We start from the raw sequence: 17,968 nt of genomic DNA, 5'->3' as shown, positions 1-17,968 counted from the left end.
GAATTAATGTCCTTGATGCCTTCCCAACATAAATAACATTATGTAACAGAATTTGAAAAAAAATCTGTTCCTGGTTGGAAAGTGTTATTTCCTGTTTAATTTTGCAATACTTACTTTGAAAGTAGTTATTATACTCCAGGAACTTTATTTTTGTGGCTACCACAAACTTTGTTGCATTGGTTGAGATATTCATTGAAAAAACTATACCAAAATGTGCTGCAGGATGTCCCACGAAAACACTTTTTCCACGCTTTAATGATAAAACCAATTAGGAAATGGCATTTATAGCCCAGCAATAAAAATTATGTTACATAGTATAATTTATAAGTACACATGATGACACAGACCACATTAGAGGTGTCACCGTTAAACACGTGTTTCACATCCTTGAGGTGTACGAATTGCAGTATAGTAGGGACTGTGGAAATCAATCCCAATTAGAGTAGCTAAAAAGTACTGCAGAACTTAGCAAGTGTTAAAATACCTTTGATGGTGCTTCTAAACAATACATGACCATTTACACATAAAATAATTTGCATTTTCACATACTGTGTTTTAGGTATATCAGGTTATAACATAACAAAATATGGGAAAGTTGTATAAGGAAGGGGGAGATACTGCACTTTTCCTATCTCCTTCTTACATGTACTCTGTCCACAGGATATGCTTGGATTTAATATGGCTGGACTCCAGTTCCTAAAGAGAGAGATAGAGGCAAAAGATGAAGTATCTTTTTTTGCTGACGCCACAGCCCAATTTGAAGAGAAAAAGAGGAAGAGAAAGAAGAAACAGAAGCTGATTCTTGCTATGGTTTAACGGGGCAGACTGCGGGTAGAGGTTTTTGTTTGAAGAAGACTGGACTGCTTTCCAACATGGAGGTGATGGGTGTGGGATGGAGATAAGACATTTTGTGGGAGATTTAGTTATGCCAGGCTAGGTTTTCACAATTAAGTTCACCTTCTATTTTCTGAAGCTTTTTTCTGAATTCTGATTTTGGTACCTACCCAAGAATTACGAAGGCTTTGTGAATTCACATGATTTTCATATCTCATTCCATTAAAAACCCCACAACTAAACAAAAATCCAAAAAGCAAACATTGGTTTGCCATTTTATATTAACGATACTATTTACTATGTCAGTGTATATAATGTAACTTCAGCATCCACAGATTTGGGCAGCAACAAGGGGGTCCTGGAAGCAAACCCTAGCAGATACAAAAAGGCCTACTGTATTTATGCTTTTATGTATGGTTTAGAAATCTGTTCTGACTTAATTTCACTTTTAAAAGTTTTGCAATTAAAAATAAAACCCATTTATTTTTTAAGAGTATGGACATTCTTGCTGTCAGAGTCCGCAAAGCACATAGCCATGACATTTAACATGAGCCTCTCAAAAGTGATAGAAATTGAAAGTGTGGTTCTAGAAATATGGGTTGGAGATAAAACAAACTCTAAGGTGAGATGAGAATCTCCTGCTTGCAAAGATGTCTGGAAGAGCAGTTCTAGTAACGACAATGGTTTCTGACCCTGAGCCACAGAACAGTATCAACAGTATCACGATTCTCAACCCTGGTGTAAAAATGTGTTTTGCCCACAAAAACACAATTAAATGCCATAGCAACTCATGAAAGAGACCTGAATAAAAATGACCAGAACTATATCTAAAGAATCCATTCTTAGTGGAAAGAGCCTATTGATGAAATCCAATGTTGCACAAATGTCCAAAAAGGACCTTCCCTTCTTTAATTCGGCCACTCAATCTTCCACATGCTGCAATTTGCTTCAATGTGTGAAAAGTAGAAATATTGCTTTTACAAATATTGTGTGAAATTGGGGGCACAGAAGACGTTAGACGAGCATGCTCTAGCCATGTGCAGCAGACAGGGAAGGAACAGTAAAGCCAGCGTGATGGAGGCCTCATCGTAGTCCTCATCAAACACAGGATTATCTGCTGGGAGTTCTGGTTGCTTAACTGAGAGACCAGAGGCACCAGCTAGCCTTGACATGGAGTCTGCAAAGGTTCTGATATATTCCGCTGGGGAAGGAGGGTTCAAGTCAGTTACCTCCAGGCCTGGGGAGGAAAAGCACACTGCATCAGTGGAGGAGGTTGGACAGTTGTAGACATTATGATCCTTCATCTCCTGATCCATCTCGGGTTCATGTGCAACAGGTTCTGCAGTTATCCAAGTGTGAGGGTGGGAGTCCATGTATATAATGTCCAGGGCAGCCGTCAAGGGCCTGGAAATTGGGGACCTGGATCAATGTGTGCCTGGCTTCATAGGCACTTCATGGCCGATGTGTCTCATATCAACAGAGACCAATGACCTCAACAGCCAGGAGATGACAGAAGCTCACTAGAACAGCAAGAGCAGGAATGTCTGGACCTTAGTGGGGGGTAAGAGGGGGGGGTCCTCTGCAAGGACTGCCCAGTGGGATGGCACTCTGGAACAATCAAGTCCATTTCGACTTCTGCCGAGGGATAATGGTGGCATCCAACTCCCAAGATTGAGGTTGTGTAGGACCTCCTTAACCATGTAGACCATTTCACCTTACCTATGCCTTGGCATTTGGTTGAATACTAAATAACAGACTTCATCAAGAAAATAATATCTTACCACACATAGGAGTTTGGATTATCAGCAATTGCTTAGCAGCAGAAGTGGAAATAGGACCATTTTTGCCAAGAGCAAAATCTGGTGATTTACTGCTCAAAAGGCTTCTATTTTACATCCTCTTCAGCCTTCATTTAGCCATTCCTCCCCTGCCCTTTCACCCAATCAGAAGAGCAATCTGAAGTAAGATACTACCAGTGTTCTACCTGATTCAGCCAGTGTACATATTAAGTTTTATTTTCCGTCTCCTTTTGTTGTGTGCAGGTGAAAAGGGATTTTCCTAGCATGTGGTCAGTAACCTTGTATTATTAGGGTTGTTATTAGAAGCTAATGATCACCTTCATCTTACAGTATTTTTTGTTTCTATTTAGACTGACTTCTAACAGGCTACTTAAATGAGACAAACAGAAATAAAAATCAGCCCACATGGGGGTGGAGGAGCATTTGGCTCATGACGTTTCAGGTGAGGGCCAGGATTAGCCATTAGACCTTCAGAAGTTGCTTAATTCTGTATTACAAGTTGCATCGGTGCACTAAGTGAAGTTGTTATTTTCTTCAGGTCAATGCTAGATCAGGTGCTTTGCTTTTGGTTTCCTTTTACATGGAAAAAGTATGGCTTGGTTGAGGTCACCCAGTGAGAATTTACACTCCAATTCTCCAAAGTCTGAATACAAGTAAATACTCGAGGACTACTAGTAAAGAAATAATGTTTAATTAAAATTCAAAAATATTGTAATATCTTGCAAGATGATAGGTTTTTCATTGTGTGGCTGTCATAATATCAGAGCCATTATTCCAGGTATGCTGGGCAGTCTGTTTTGCAAAACAAAATCATTGCAAACATAAAATATATCGCAATGTGAGCTTAATTCTATTTAGAACTTTCTCTAGAACAGTTTGTCATATATATAAGAGAATAATCAGCAATTACTCAAATTAATAAGAGTTATGTGAATCCAATAGACAACTTTAGTTCTGTAAGTGCTGGACCCTAGTTTCGGCATCAGGAGATCTCTTGTTCAATTTGGACTAGCTACTGAAGTAATAAAATTCAGAATAGATTTGCTCTCCCTGTAGTTAGCTGCCTCTGCCCTTAAGATGTTGCACCATTAGAACGAATACTGTATTTACTCAAGTCTAATGCACCACTGAATCTAATGTACACCTCAATTTTCAAAACCCTGAAACTATAAAAAGTATTTGCTATTGAATATAATGTAATTTGACCAAAAAAGGTGGATTACAGTTTCTGCTTGTTAAGAATCCCTTAGCAGGCAAAGAAAAGTGTTAGAAGATAAAAGTGGTAGAAAAGTGTTAGAATTCTAAAGTTTCCAGCAATGGAAAGGAAAACCCTGAGGTGCATCTATGCTGGAGAACGAATCCACTTTAATTGCTTTTGTTCAATGTTATGGAATCATGGGGGGCTGTAGTTTTACAAGGTCTTGAGCTTTCTTTGCCGAAGAATGCTGGTGCCTCAAATAGCAGCTCTAGGTGCTGCTGAAACAGCTTCCTCTTTTGCTTTGGCTCAGCACAAAGATGTGATGCAAATCTCATGTGCAGCCTGTTTAATACGTACGTAATACTTAGGTGAGGTCTGACCAAAGCGGAATAGAGTGGCACTACTACCTCCCACCATCTAGACACTGTCTCTATTGATCCAGCCAAGAATTGCATTGGCTGCTGCATCACACTGCTTTCTTTTTTCTTTCTTTCTTTTTTTTTTGGGGGGGGGTCTTTTTAAAGAAAAATTAAGTGAATTAATGGCATACAGAATATGAGAAACATCTAAAGATAATCAAATACACATAATACAGGTATGCCATTCCCCCTCCCACCCATGACTTCCAAATTCTAATAATTTTCTCTACAGTCCTTTAGCATAAGCTGTTTTTCTCCTTTCCAAGATTTAACTATTGTTATTCTCGCTGCAATAAAACTGTATTGACTTATTTCAACTTCTTCTTTACTGATTTTTTTCACCAAATAGCCCTAAGTGGCACATCTCTAGATTTTTCAAAACTGTTTTAGTTATCATATTGTTTCTTTAGTCTCTTTTCTCCAAAATGTTTGTACCAACGTACAGGTCCACCAGGAATGAAAAAGGTATATTTCTGTACTTTACATCTCCAACAATCCCCCCTCTCACGGTACAATTGTCTATTTTAGCTATTATCTCAGGTGTTACATAGCTTCTATAGAGGGCGACTAAAATGATTAAGGGTCTAGAGAACAAGCCCTATGAGGACAGGCTTAAAGAGCTGGGCATGTTTAGCCTCCAGAAGAGAAGGCTGAGAGGAGACATGATAGCCATGTACAAATATGTGAAGGGAAATCATAGGGAGGAGGGAGCAAGCTTGTTTGCTGCTGCCCTGCAGACTAGGACGCAGAACAATGGCTTCAAACTACAGGAAAGGAGATTCCACCTGAACATGAGGAAGAACTTCCTCACTGTGACAGCTGTTCAGCAGCAGAACTCTCTCCCACGGACAGTGGTGAAGGCTCCTTCTTTGGGGGCTTTTAAGCAGAGGCTGGAAGACCATCTGTCGGGGGTACTTTGAATGAGGTTTTCCTGCTTCTTGCAGGGGGTTGGACTGGATGGCCCGTGAGGTCTCTTCCAACTCTACGATTCTATGATTCTATTTTGTACATGCTCTCTCTAATAGATCCTGTTATTAAAATTCTTTCCCATAAATATTCCCTATTATTTAACTCAATATTTTTCTCAAAATCTTTGGCCCACAAGATCATTGCTGTTTGTATTCGATAATCTTCTAGCTTGCATTCTAATATGTACCTTATTCCCTTATTCCTCCTCTCTAAAATATTCTCTTCTGATTTTCTTTTAGTGAATTCTACTTTATTATCTTTTAATATATCATATAATTGATTATAGTGAAACCAATAATTTAATCCCTAACTTTTCTCTTCCTTTTGCATCACACTGCTGACTCATCTTTAGCTTGCAGTCTACTGAAAGTGGATCTACACTAACTCACTGGGGTGGAAGCAGAATTAGCCTTAGGCTAAGTCAGGCAGGTACTCCCCTGGCTACTGCAGAAGCAGGAGGGAATCCTGATCACCCAGCGCTGCTGAGCCTGGTTCAGAGTCATGGGACAGCTACCTTTACTGTCCTCTCCCTTCCCCTCCCATCATCTGTGTCATGGCAGTCTCCAGCCACAGCATTGGTCCTGCTTATCTGCTCTTACCTGGAGTGACATCAGCTGGAGCAACAGAGGGATGAGAGAGTGGAGGAACTGTTCAAACCTCTCTCATCTGTTTTCTGCTTGCCCCACCTTGGTTTTTGTGGGCAACATCCAACTAGTGGGACCCATGTCACCACTGGAGATTACTGCTACGTGGAGGTCAGGACATTAAATGCCATCCCAAGTCCCCAGGTCACCCGGGCCATGAAACATGAGATGGCACTGAGACAACCCAACAGTTCAGACAGGTCCCAAGTCAGCAGATAGTCATAATTCTGGTCCAGAATTAAGACTGATTCCTGAATTTGGTTAATGTGGGGCAAAGCTGCCTTGCCCTGCATTGCTGCAGCTCAGCTCTATGCAGCATTTGGCTTCCATGGAAATTATCCGACCCCATTCTGATCTAAGTAGCCAATGGAGATGTGCCCTCTGATCTCTAGAACCTTTCCACATGTACTCCCTTGGACTACCAAGTTTGTAATTTGATCAAAAAGGAGATAAGATTAATTTAGCATGACTTACTTGGAAAAACCTAGGCTAAAAAAATAAATGCATCTTTTAGTATAATAACACAACAGGTTTCTGACCAATATTATTATAACTGTATTTATACCGTGCATTTCCTTTAAAACCAGGATTTAAGGCAGCTACTACTAATCACAAAATAGCTGCATTTCTAAGTCTTCAATGTGATCTTGAGAATGTAGTTTCCATACTTTGATGTACTGATTCTTCAATGTATTTACTTACATTAACCAGGAATCTTGTGACGTAGCATAGACCTAAAAGGAGATATTGGATTTCCTGAAACCAGGCGGATGGTGGAGGCCTTTCCTGTCTGAGGATAGTTTGGTGGTCTGTGTTCATAAGCATCACATTTCAGAACTGGTAAAGGCATGTTAAGGGTGGATATTTTGCAAAGCGCTTTCAATGTCTTGAGTATTTTGTATGAAAAGTAGGGATTGCTCTGGCCATTCAATTCTAGTTGGCACTTTCACTTTTGGTGATACAGGCACTAAGAAAACTGAAGAATAGAGAGAGAAACACTTCTCTGCAGAAGAAGCAACAAGTTTTCATTTTTCAAAAAAAGGTCAGGCTTATCAGTCTTATACAAGGCAGGATCCCTTATAGCATGTAAGTTTAGTAATCAAAACAGGTAGAGTACCTTCTGTGACAAACAGCTTCTTGAGTTCCTATTAAAAGGTAGGTATTTTAACACACTATTTCTCATTTGTACATGCCCATTTATTTGTACTTGAATATTTTAGTTTTTATGGGACTATGGTATTGTATATTAAGATAATATGTCCCTGCATAACATTTGTTTTAAAATTATTTTAAAATCTTGCCTGTTGTATGGAGTTAAATGCTTTTAATTGTATTTTAGTATTTTATTTTATTTTAAATGGTTGTTTTATTGTGCTCTGTTTTTAAAGGCATTGAATTGTTGCTTATGTTGTGAAGCCACCTTGAGTCCCCTCCGGGGTTGAGAAAGGTGGGGCAAAAGTGCCATAAATAAATAAATACATACATAAATAGGTATTTGGGAATATAACACACTTAACATAATGTGGACTTAGAATATATAAGAGACTGAATGAAGTGATGGGATACTTTTAAGAGAACCTCCAAAAGTTTATTCCAATCTATTACTTCCTATCTTTGCTCTGCATTTCAACTGCCGCATTTTCAATAGTATATTTTGATATGATTTAGTTTAAGATTGTTACTTTATGTTAAGTATTACAGTTATGCCAAATGCTGCCTTATTAAGGCACAATAAATGTCTGTAAAATAAGAGAGCTATAGAAAGATGGATTTGCTTTGTGGTCTCCAGGGAAATTAATATCACACATAGTCCTCTACAAATGGTTAAAGAGAAAAGCAGTCAAGGATATTTGCTTCCACGGGCAGAAAGAGTGTTTCATTTTCTGTGCAAATCTCAATCCGATGAAAAATTTCTCCAGAGCCCTGATCTCCTTCCGCTCCAATAACCATAGCAAAAATCTCAATTTCCAGTTCTGTGTGCAAACCAGCAGCTACCTAGAAAAGATAGAAAAGATAACATAGCATGAGAAAAAGACTTCAAATACCTAATACTCAAAGTAACAGAAAAAATACTTCTGGAGAATCTTGAGCTCATAATCACCTTGAGATTTAAACCATCAACTATTTCTCATTTAATGTTGGATTTTTCAACATGGCTTTTGTCAAATTTGTTGACCCATCAGCCCAGACAATGCCCATTGGAAGTGACTGAGAATGTCCATCACTTCTAGTACATACCAGGAAGGAGAACATCTTTTCTTTTTTTTTCTTTTTTTTAAATTTACCATATTTATATCCAGCCTTTCTCAACCCCTCGGGGGACTCAATACGGCTTACAAATGGCACTACATAGTGCCTACAACATAATACATAAAAAGTTACATTAAGATTAAAATAAGCATACATAAAAACATATTTAAATTATTGAAATTATGACAAGCATGGGCAAACTCCAGGTGTTTTGTATTTCACCTCACACAATTCCTAGCAGCCTGTTAGGCATTGTGGGAATTGAAGTCCAAAACATCTGGAGGACCAAAGTGTATCCATGCCTGAATTAGGAGGAGCAAATCTAGAGCACTTAGATCATATATTTGCATTACATACATAAATACATACATACATGCATACATACACACACCCAGACATCAACATTACCATGGCAGGGATGATTTTGCCTTTGGAGCCATTGAGAAGAACAACTGAACAAGTTCCTGGACCACCTTTACAGCATCCACCCAAACATCCAATTCACCATGAAAAAAGTAAATGAAGGAAAACTGCAATTTCTAGATGTCCTAGTCATCTGCAAACCTAATCAACAACTGGGACACACAGTTTACAGAAAACTTACACACACAGATAGATGCCTACATAAAAACTTCAGCCATCACCCAAGTCAAAGAGAAGCACAACTAAAACCCTGGCAGACCGTGCAAAAGGAATTTGCGAACCTCACCTCCTCCAAGGTGAACTGCACCTAAACTGGGTTCTACAGGCCAATGGAGACTCTACCACAGACATCAGAAGAGCTACAAGGCCAAGAACAAGCCATGAGAGTAAAGACAGATCCACCCAGAGGTGACTCCCTCCTTAGAGGAACGGAAGCCATCATTTCCAGACCGGATGGGATGGCTCGAGAAACATGCTGCCTCCCGGGGGCAAAAATACACCATATCACTCAGGCTCAGCAGGCTCCTAAAGCCCCATCACCCTCCCCACCTTATGTTGATTCATGTAGGTACCAATGACACCGCTAGGCATACTTTTCAAAAGATCACAAATGATTTTCGAGCTCTGGGAACAAAGCTAAAACTGTATAATGTACATGTGATCTTTTCATCCCTCCTCCCCGTTGTAGGACACGGCTCTACAAGGGCCGGAAAAATAGTACAGGTCAATAATTGGTTCAGAAAATGGTGTCAAGAGGAGCATTTTGGCTTCCTTGACCATGGTCTACTCTTCCAAGAGGATGGACTACTGGCAAGTGATGGGGTGCATCTCACACAAGTAGGAAAACATCTTTTTGCACACAGACTCACAAACCTCATCAGGCGCACTTTAAACTAGATCCACTGGGGGATGGGAACAACAGCCTGGCGAACACTATATTACCCACGACCACAGGGAACCGCCAAAAGGCTAAACGGAGGGCTGCACAAACACAGCAAGGACCAAGTACAGAGAGCACAATAATCCCAAATAAACAGCTCGAGGGGAGGTCACAGGGGCTTACATGTCTTTACACTAATGCTCAGAGCATGGGAAATAAGCAAGACGAACTCCAACTCCTAGCACAGCACCACACATACGATGTCATAGGCATCACTGAAACCTGGTGGGATGACTCCCATCACTGGAATTTAACCATTGAGGGCTATAACCTCTTTCACAGAAATAGAACAAAGGGGAGAGGAGGGGGAGTAGCTTTATATGTCAAAAACAGTTATGTTGCAGAAGAAATGCAAGACTGTAATCCGGGAAACCAGCTTGAAAGCATCTGGATAAGAATCAAGGGAACCGGGACTCAAAAAGATCTTGTCGTGGGTGTCTACTACAGACCTCCGAGTCAGGATGAAGGACTTGATGAAGCCTTCTGTCAACAGCTGACCAAACAGGCACAAAGAAGAGATATAGTAGTCATGGGCGATTTCAATTATCCCAATATCTGCTGGAAAACAAACTCAGCCAAGAGTACAAAGTCCAACAAATTCCTCACTTGCCTTGCAGACAATTTTATGGTCCAGAAGGTAGAAGAGGCAACAAGGGGATCAGCAACTCTTGATCTAATCTTAACAAATGTGGAAGACCTGATCAATACAGTTGAAGTGGTTGGATCCTTAGGGGCAAGTGACCATGTGCTCCTGCAGTTTGCAATACAAAGGAATGCTGAAACTAAGACAAGTCAAACACGCATTCTGGACTTTCAGAGAGCTAACTTCCAAAAAATGAAGGAATTACTGAGCGGCATTCCATGGACGCTGATATTAAAAAACAAGGGAGTTAAGGATGGATGGGAGTTTTTCAAAAGTGAAATACTCAAGGCGCAAATGCAAACAGTGCCAACAAAGAAGAAAAATAAGACAAGTGCAAAGAAGCCAGAATGGATGTCCAAAGAACTTCTAACTGAGCTAAAGCTCAAAAGTGATATGCACAAGAAGTGGAAAAGGGGAGAAATCACCAAAGAAGAATTCAAACATATAGCCAACACCTGTAGGGAAAAGGTTCGCAAGGCTAAAGCGCAAAATGAGCTCAGGCTTGCCAGGGACATAAAAAACAACAAAAAAGGCTTTTTTGCTTACGTTGGTAGAAAAAGGAAGAAAAAGGAGGCGATAGGGCCACTGCAAGGAGAAGATGGGGTGATGGCGACAGGGGATAGGGAAAAGGCAGAACTGCTCAATGCCTTCTTTGCCTCGGTCTTCTCACAAAAAGAAAGCCATCTTCAACCTCAGCAACATGGAATGGACGAAGGATTGGGGGAAATCCAACCCCAAATAGGGAAACAAGTTGTCCAGGAACACCTGGCCACTCTAAATGAATTCGAGTCCCCAGGGTCAGATCAGCTACATCCAAAAGTACTGAAGGAACTAGCGGAAGTTATTTCAGAACCACTGGCAATTATCTTCGAGAGTTCTTGGAGAACGGGAGAAGTCCCAGCAGATTGGAGGAGGGCAAATGTGGTCCCTATCTTCAAGAAGGGAAAAAAGAACAACCTAAACAATCACCGTCCGGTCAGCCTCACGTCGATACCAGGCAAGATTCTGGAAAAGATCATTAAGGAAGTGGTCTGCGAACACTTAGAAACAAATGCGGTCATTGCTAATAGTCAACACGGATTTACCAAAAACAAGTCATGCCAGACTAATCTGATCTCTTTTTTCAATAGAATTACGAGTTGGGTTGATACAGGGAATGCTGTGGATGTAGCGTACCTGGATTTCAGTAAGGCCTTCGACAAAATCCCCCACGACCTTCTGGCAAACAAACTAGTAAAATGTGAGCTAGACAAAACTACGGTTAGGTGGATCTGTAATTGGCTAAGCGAACGAATCCAAAGGGTGCTCACCAATGCGTGTAAAGATGTCATGATCATTGTGTTTTATTCATGATTGTTATGTTTAGGTTGAGTGTTTAAAGTTATATATTTCAGCTATTCTTATACAGAAGTTGGGAGCCTCTAAGGCATGGCCAGGAAAAGGGGCGTGGCTTCACCTTGCTGGTGGAAGCCTTAGAATTCAAAATTTAGCAGTTGGAATTCGGCAGTTGGAGTTTGTCGGTTGAGCAGAGCAGTTGGTTCTATTCAGTGGGAAAGGAGTGTGATCGAAATAAAGAGATTGTGGGAGGAAGTTGAGCAGCTAGAGAGTTTTAGCGGAGAAGGGCTAAAATTAAAGTTGCTGAGCCTTTAGTAGGAATAACTAAAGAGCTGAGGTTACATCCCTAAGTCATAGAAGGACTAGGGTTAACCAGTTAAACTCCCCAGTCCAAGTTTGATCGGGTATAGATCAATTAAGTTCAAGAAGGACAGTATTCCTAACTGAAAGAAACAAGTCTAATACCATACTAAGCTAAGCTATAAAGCTAATACCATACTAAGCTCAGTGAAACGATTGAAAAGTCTTGCAACACTTACTGTACAGAAGTAACATCGTTCAACTTAAGTTATAACATTCTTGCAACCATCAAGCTTTGTACTATAAATAAACAAGATACTGTTTCTTCAAATGTTGCTTATTATTTGAGCAAAGCATCTTTCAAAGGTGGTGGCAGCGACAACATAGAAAAGTGAAATACATAGAGGTAGAAGGTGAACCCTTCGCATTTTGGTGGCAACGGTGGGATCCAAAAAGGTTCCATCCCTGTCATCACATCAAGTCTTCACATAATTGGTGGCAGCGGTGGGATCTGAAGGGATTCCATTCTCTGCCACGTCGAGTCTTCACATGCGTCATCTTCATCATGGAAAGAAGTGACAAGTGGAGTGCCGCAGGGCTCCGTCTTGGGCCCGGTTCTGTTTAACATCTTTATTAACGACTTAGACGAAGGGTTAGAAGGCACGATCATCAAGTTTGCAGATGACACAAAACTGGGAGGGATAGCTAACACTCCAGAAGACAGGAGCAGAATTCAAAACGATCTTGACAGACTAGAGAGATGGGCCGAAACTAACAAAATGAAGTTCAACAGGGACAAATGCAAGATACTTCACTTCGGCAGAAAAAATGGAAATCAAAGATACAGAATGGGGGACGCCTGGCTTGACAGCAGTGTGTGCGAAAAAGACCTTGGAGTCCTTGTGGACAACAAGTTAAACATGAGCCAACAATGTGATGCGGCTGCTAAAAAAGCCAATGGGATTCTGGCCTGCATCAATAGGGGAATAGCATCTAGATCCAGGGAAGTCATGCTCCCCCTCTATTCTGCCTTGGTCAGACCACACCTGGAATATTGTGTCCAATTTTGGGCACCGCAGTTGAAGGGAGATGTTGACAAGCTGGAAAGCGTCCAGAGGAGGGCGACTAAAATGATTAAGGGTCTGGAGAACAAGCCCTATGAGGAGCGGCTTAAAGAGCTGGGCATGTTTAGCCTGCAGAAGAGAAGGCTGAGAGGAGACATGATAGCCATGTACAAATACGTGAAGTGAAGTCATAGGGAGGAGGGAGCAAGCTTGTTTTCTGCTGCCCTGCAGACCAGGACACGGAACAATGGCTTCAAACTACAGGAAAGGAGATTCCACCTGAACATCAGGAAGAACTTCCTCACTGTGAGGGCTGTTCGGCAGTGGAACTCTCTCCCCCGGGCCGTGGTGGAGGCTCCTTCTTTGGAGACTTTTAAGCAGAGGCTGGATGGCCATCTGTCGGGGGTGCTTTGAATGCAATTTCCTGCTTCTTAGCAGGGGGTTGGACTGGATGGCCCATGAGGTCTCTTCTAACTCTACTATTCTATGATTCTATGATTCTATGATTCTAAGTGTTTTAACCATACATCAAAGGAACCACTGACCACATAGGGAAGCTGATAAGAAACACAGTCTACAAACTATCTACAGACCCACCAAGAAAATCCAACAAATACTATGTTCAGTGAAAGACAAGAGGGATCCTCTTATCTTTATAGGAGTCTACTGTATACCATGCAATTGTGGACATGTCTACATAGGGACTGCCAAACGCAGCGCCCAAACACAAATCAAGGAACGTGAAAGCCACTGCAAACTAATCCAACCAAAGAAGTCAGCCATAGCAGAGCACTTGATGAACCAACCTGGACACAGCATATGACTTGAGAACGCAGAAATGCTGGACCACTCAAACAACTACCATGTCAGATTACACAGAGAAGCCATAGAAATTCACAAGCATGTGGACAGTTTCAAGAGAAAGGAGGAAACCATGAAAATGAACAAAATTTGACTACCAGTATTTAAAAAAACCCTCTAAAATCAGGACTACATAAAGAACCACATTCATAAACAGCAATTCCAGGCATGAAACAATTAGGGCCAGATAACAATATAAACTATTCAAACTTTTGATCTTGCTCCTCAATGTTGGAATTCCATCACTGGCAACTTGTGCAAATGATGGAGAATTGCAAAGTAAATAACAAAATCCAATTCCATCACTTACAGGCCCTGGGATGTAGCTCACTCGCAATCCAGTACACGGTGGTGGTTGTTTCACTCGAAATCTGCCAAGTAACAGAGTTAGCTTTACTTTTGTGAATGACTGGACCAGGAGATAATATCACAATATCTGTTGCTCTCCTCATTACCAAGAACCTTTCAATGGCACTTTATCATGAGAGCACTTTCTAGGTCCTTTAAGAATCATGTAGAACCAAGGAAAAATACATATTCTGGCTTTTTTTTGTAACTGTTATGTACTCTCTAATTTCTGAAACTCTACAGTACAGTGTTCCCTCACTTATTGCTGGGTTTAGGTTCCAGGACCACCCACAATAAGTGAAAATCCACAAAATAGGGATACTATATATTTATACATTATTTTAGTAGTTATACACTATTTTAAGTCTTTATCAACCAATCGTGTGTTGATAAATCACCTCTTTCTCCTCCCATTGCCGCTTGGGTTCCTTTTCTCTCCCTTCGGCTTCTCCTTCCTCCCTTCCTTAGGCTGTAAATTGTAATGTTTTATGATTTATAATATTCTTATAGAGTTTATTTAAAAACTGCGAAACAGTGGATCCGCAAAAAGCGAACCGCAAAGTAGTGAAAGAATACTCTACAGGCATATCTCAGTTAACGAACTTCTTTTACTGATAGTTTGGTACAGGAGGCACAAATAGCATGGAAAAATACGGCTAGGTTCCAAGAGCAATTCAAATTGTTTCCTGTAAACTTCTTATTAAAAGCTATGGTGAAGTGGTTTGGATATTGGACTCTAGAATCTAGGGTTTGAATTCCTGCTCAGCCATGGAATCGCATTCAGCAAGTCACATTCTCTCAGCATTAAAGGAACAAATCTAGCCAAGAAAACCCAGTGATAGGGCTGGTGACCTGCCACAGAGGTGGCTTAGGACGGCCTTGTGTGGCCTCACCGCAGCTCAGAATCAGCATTTTTCATACCGGTTCCGAGCTGCATTATGTTGCCTGTGTGGAAGGGCTCACAGCCACTGAGGCTATCCAGTTAAGCAAAACTGCTTTACATGATCAGTGTAGACTCAGGCTGGATCTACACTGCCATATAATCTAGTTTCAAAATGCAGATTAACTGTTCAATTCGGTGAATCTGCATTCTGAAACTGGATTACATGACAGTGTAGATCAGCATATCAATTGCATGAGCCTACACTGGCCAGATCATGCGGTTTCAAACTAAGAATAGCTAGCAAGAATTTTGGAATATTGGGACTACATTGTAAATAATGTAATGGAAAAGGAGTTAAGAAAAAAACCCCAAGGCTTTGTTTTATTAGCCATATACGTGTTTGGACTTTTATTCTGGATTTACTGAATATGAAAGCTGTTTTAAAAAGCAACAAAAACTAGACATAACAAAGCAAAATACAGATGACATCATTAAGTGTCATTAATCAATTAAATGTTCCTCTTAAGGTTCTTTTCTCCTCATGTTTCTACTGAAGTAAATGGAAATTAATTCAGATATTTGCAAGATATTAGACACAGAAATCTTCAATGAAGATGCAGCAAAATATTTTGGTGTGTGGTCCTTATGTAAATACAGAGTTTGCCAAGTGACCTTTCAGCTGATCCAACTTCACAATCTGAAAATACATGCATACCTGCAGTAGTCTATTCCAATGTTCTTCAAGGCAACCGAGGCTACGTAAGTGCAGCCCTCCTTGAGAACCCCAAAGCTGACTTTAGGTGGGATGAGAAGGAAACCTGACACTTGCTGGGAAGCTGCTGCAACAGAGCATGTACGCACTCTGCCAGAAACAGGATCTTCACCCTTCATAAATGAGGATTGATTAAATATATTTTGACATTTTCTAAATTTTGAAATTTAATTTATTATTGATATTTATGTTTGTTTCTAGTGTAGCTCCAGTGTAATACAAAAGCAAAAATAAGATAAACATGAAGGCTTTTTAAAGAATAAAATACCAGTCATCAATAAACATTTGAAGACTTGTCTCTTCCTTTGCTTATGTATCCTTATATATGTTTTATTGTACATCTTTGAGGAAAAAGTAAGATGACAAATCTTTTTAAATAGAACTTTGAAGGCAAATCGACAAGAGTAAAATTTGCTTATCCAACATATAGCCCATATTCTCATGTATAAGTCTAGAAATTTTAGTCAAAAAATCAATTCCAAAGTGCTGGTTTGGCTTATCCACAAGTCAACGAGAGTACTGTGTTTTACTTCATATGTATAACCATACTCTTCTTTGAAACTATGTGGGTAGAGTGGGAAAAGGGGAGAGCTTAGTCCATCCTAGGACAACCACTGACCCCCTCTACCAGAGGTGAGTGCCCCCTGAAATGGTTTTCCCTTCTTTACAGAATGTCTCTTGGCTCATTTGCAGTTCAAATCAAAATCCCTAATTTTGACCCCAAAACCTGCCCTCGACTTATATATGAAGGCAACTTATTCATGAACGAATATGATAGCTGCTGTGTTATCAAGCAAACACCCTTTTGCAGCCCAGCTTTTTGATACTATAAGAATGCACATTATTTCAGAACTATCTATCTTTCCCATAAACATTTTTGTGGGTAGAGATGCACACAAATTGAAACATTATTGTGGATAAACATGTGCTAAACTAGTCATGTGGTTGATTCAGCATGTTGATATCACAAAGCAGCATTCTGAATAGATTCTGGGGTGACATTCAGAATTTCTGGCCTAAGATTAGGAAATCGATGGAATCGTTTATAGTTTGAATTTAGGTTTCAAGGTAGGAGTGTTTAGATTATTCTACTTACTTTTTGCTTGGGTATAGATTGTGGCTTGCCTGTCTGTATGAATAGGGGTAATTTCACCTTCTCCTTCCTTGGGGATTCTTGAGCATACACCCGAATAAATTGTTTTGGCTGGATAATGCTCTCTAATCCTTTTTCAGTAACTTCTGCTTCTGTTGAAAAGAGAAGAGTTCCTGGGCTGAATGCAAGTTCTGTTAATTAGTACTGTGAGATCGGAATACAACAGATGAACACACTGGCTAAGTATAAATTGTGGTTCTTCTGAGACATCATTGGTAACATTCTTATTGTGTTCTGAACATACAAAGACTCATTTGGGTATCTTCCAGCATAATTTGGGTGAGGATCTCCTCTCACCAAAAAGGCATGCAAGGAGGCGGGTGGAATGTATGACTTCAGAGATGACAATATAGAGCCACATTTTTTTTAAAGCCATTCTTCTCTATCAACTTTGTGACCTACCGATATGAGAATGTAGCATTTTATGTGTACTACAAATCTGTGCAGTAAGGCTGAAAAACACTGAGGGTTGGGCCAAAATTATTGCTTTACAGTTGTCAAGGTTGGAGGAGGAGCTTACTGCCACTAGCTCTCTTGAGAACTACACCACCAGTTCCTGGAATGAGGTGTACAGAAGCAAGGTGAACAGAAGTGACAGACAGCAGTGGTTTGTGTGGGTGTAGTGAAAGAGACAGCATAAAGTGAGTGTGTCTCTTGGGTCAAATCTCTTCAGTCTTAAGAGCAATTTCAGAGAGCTGGTTGAATTAATTTTCTGCTGTCTGTTGGGGGAAGGCTGTTGGGTTGTATGCATGAAGACTTGCATGAGTTCTTGCTCATTAGGGTTCCATTGTGTGATTACAATCGGGACGGCATGCAGCCACCCTGAAGTCACCTAAATTTCCCCCTAAAAATAAAATAAAACTTACCTGGCTGCCATAACTTTGGTCCTCATGCCAGGAAGAGCAAGGAAATTATGTGCAAGAAGACCTGAGAGAGGGGGAGGAAGGATTTTCCTTCCTCCCCCCCCCCCCCAGTCTCTTGGTCCATCATTTCCTCATGCCAGGAAGACACGAGGAGTAAAACTATGGTAGCTAAGTAAACTTTTTTTTTAGGGGAAATGGAGGGCTGGTTGCCATCTTGGCCCTTTTGGGCACTAGAAGCACAAAAAGGTTCAGGACGGCAAATGGGGAGTC

At 40.5% G+C, this 17,968-nt stretch overlaps 2 protein-coding genes across 9 annotated transcripts in view; one reads left to right on the top strand and one right to left on the bottom strand.

The window, feature by feature from the left end:
* wdr3 (WD repeat domain 3) overlaps positions 1-1,325 on the top strand; it is a 33,369-nt gene extending 32,044 nt beyond the window's left edge. Inside the window, exon 27 of the mRNA XM_008115273.3 lies at positions 661-1,325. Within this exon, the coding sequence (XP_008113480.1) occupies positions 661-816 (156 nt within the window). The 3' untranslated portion in view covers positions 817-1,325. The remainder of the gene's footprint in view (positions 1-660) is intronic.
* The window catches only part of spag17 (sperm associated antigen 17), a 133,123-nt gene that overhangs the window by 21,075 nt on the left and 94,080 nt on the right, over positions 1-17,968 (bottom strand). For 5 of the 8 annotated variants that reach the window (XR_010003338.1, XR_010003337.1, XR_010003339.1 and 2 more), the window contains 5 exons: positions 16,779-16,927; positions 15,626-15,795; positions 13,990-14,050; positions 7,714-7,858; positions 6,566-6,703 (listed from right to left, as the gene is read on the bottom strand). Coding sequence is in view for 3 of the 8 variants with exons in the window: in XM_008115276.3 (XP_008113483.1) it covers positions 6,567-6,703; positions 7,714-7,858; positions 13,990-14,050; positions 15,626-15,795; positions 16,779-16,927 (662 nt within the window). In the remaining 5 variants the exon portion in view is untranslated. Of the gene's footprint in view, positions 1-226; positions 2,072-3,308; positions 3,426-6,565; positions 6,704-7,713; positions 7,859-13,989; positions 14,051-15,625; positions 15,796-16,778; positions 16,928-17,968 lie in introns of those variants that run through there. The other 3 variants (XM_008115275.3, XM_008115274.3, XR_010003341.1) reach the window with 3 other exon arrangements.

This window comes from Anolis carolinensis, chromosome 2 (assembly GCF_035594765.1).
Source record: "Anolis carolinensis isolate JA03-04 chromosome 2, rAnoCar3.1.pri, whole genome shotgun sequence".
NCBI lineage: Eukaryota > Metazoa > Chordata > Lepidosauria > Squamata > Dactyloidae > Anolis > Anolis carolinensis.
Note: the sequence above shows the minus strand (reverse complement) of the source record. Positions and strands in the feature narration are given on the sequence as shown.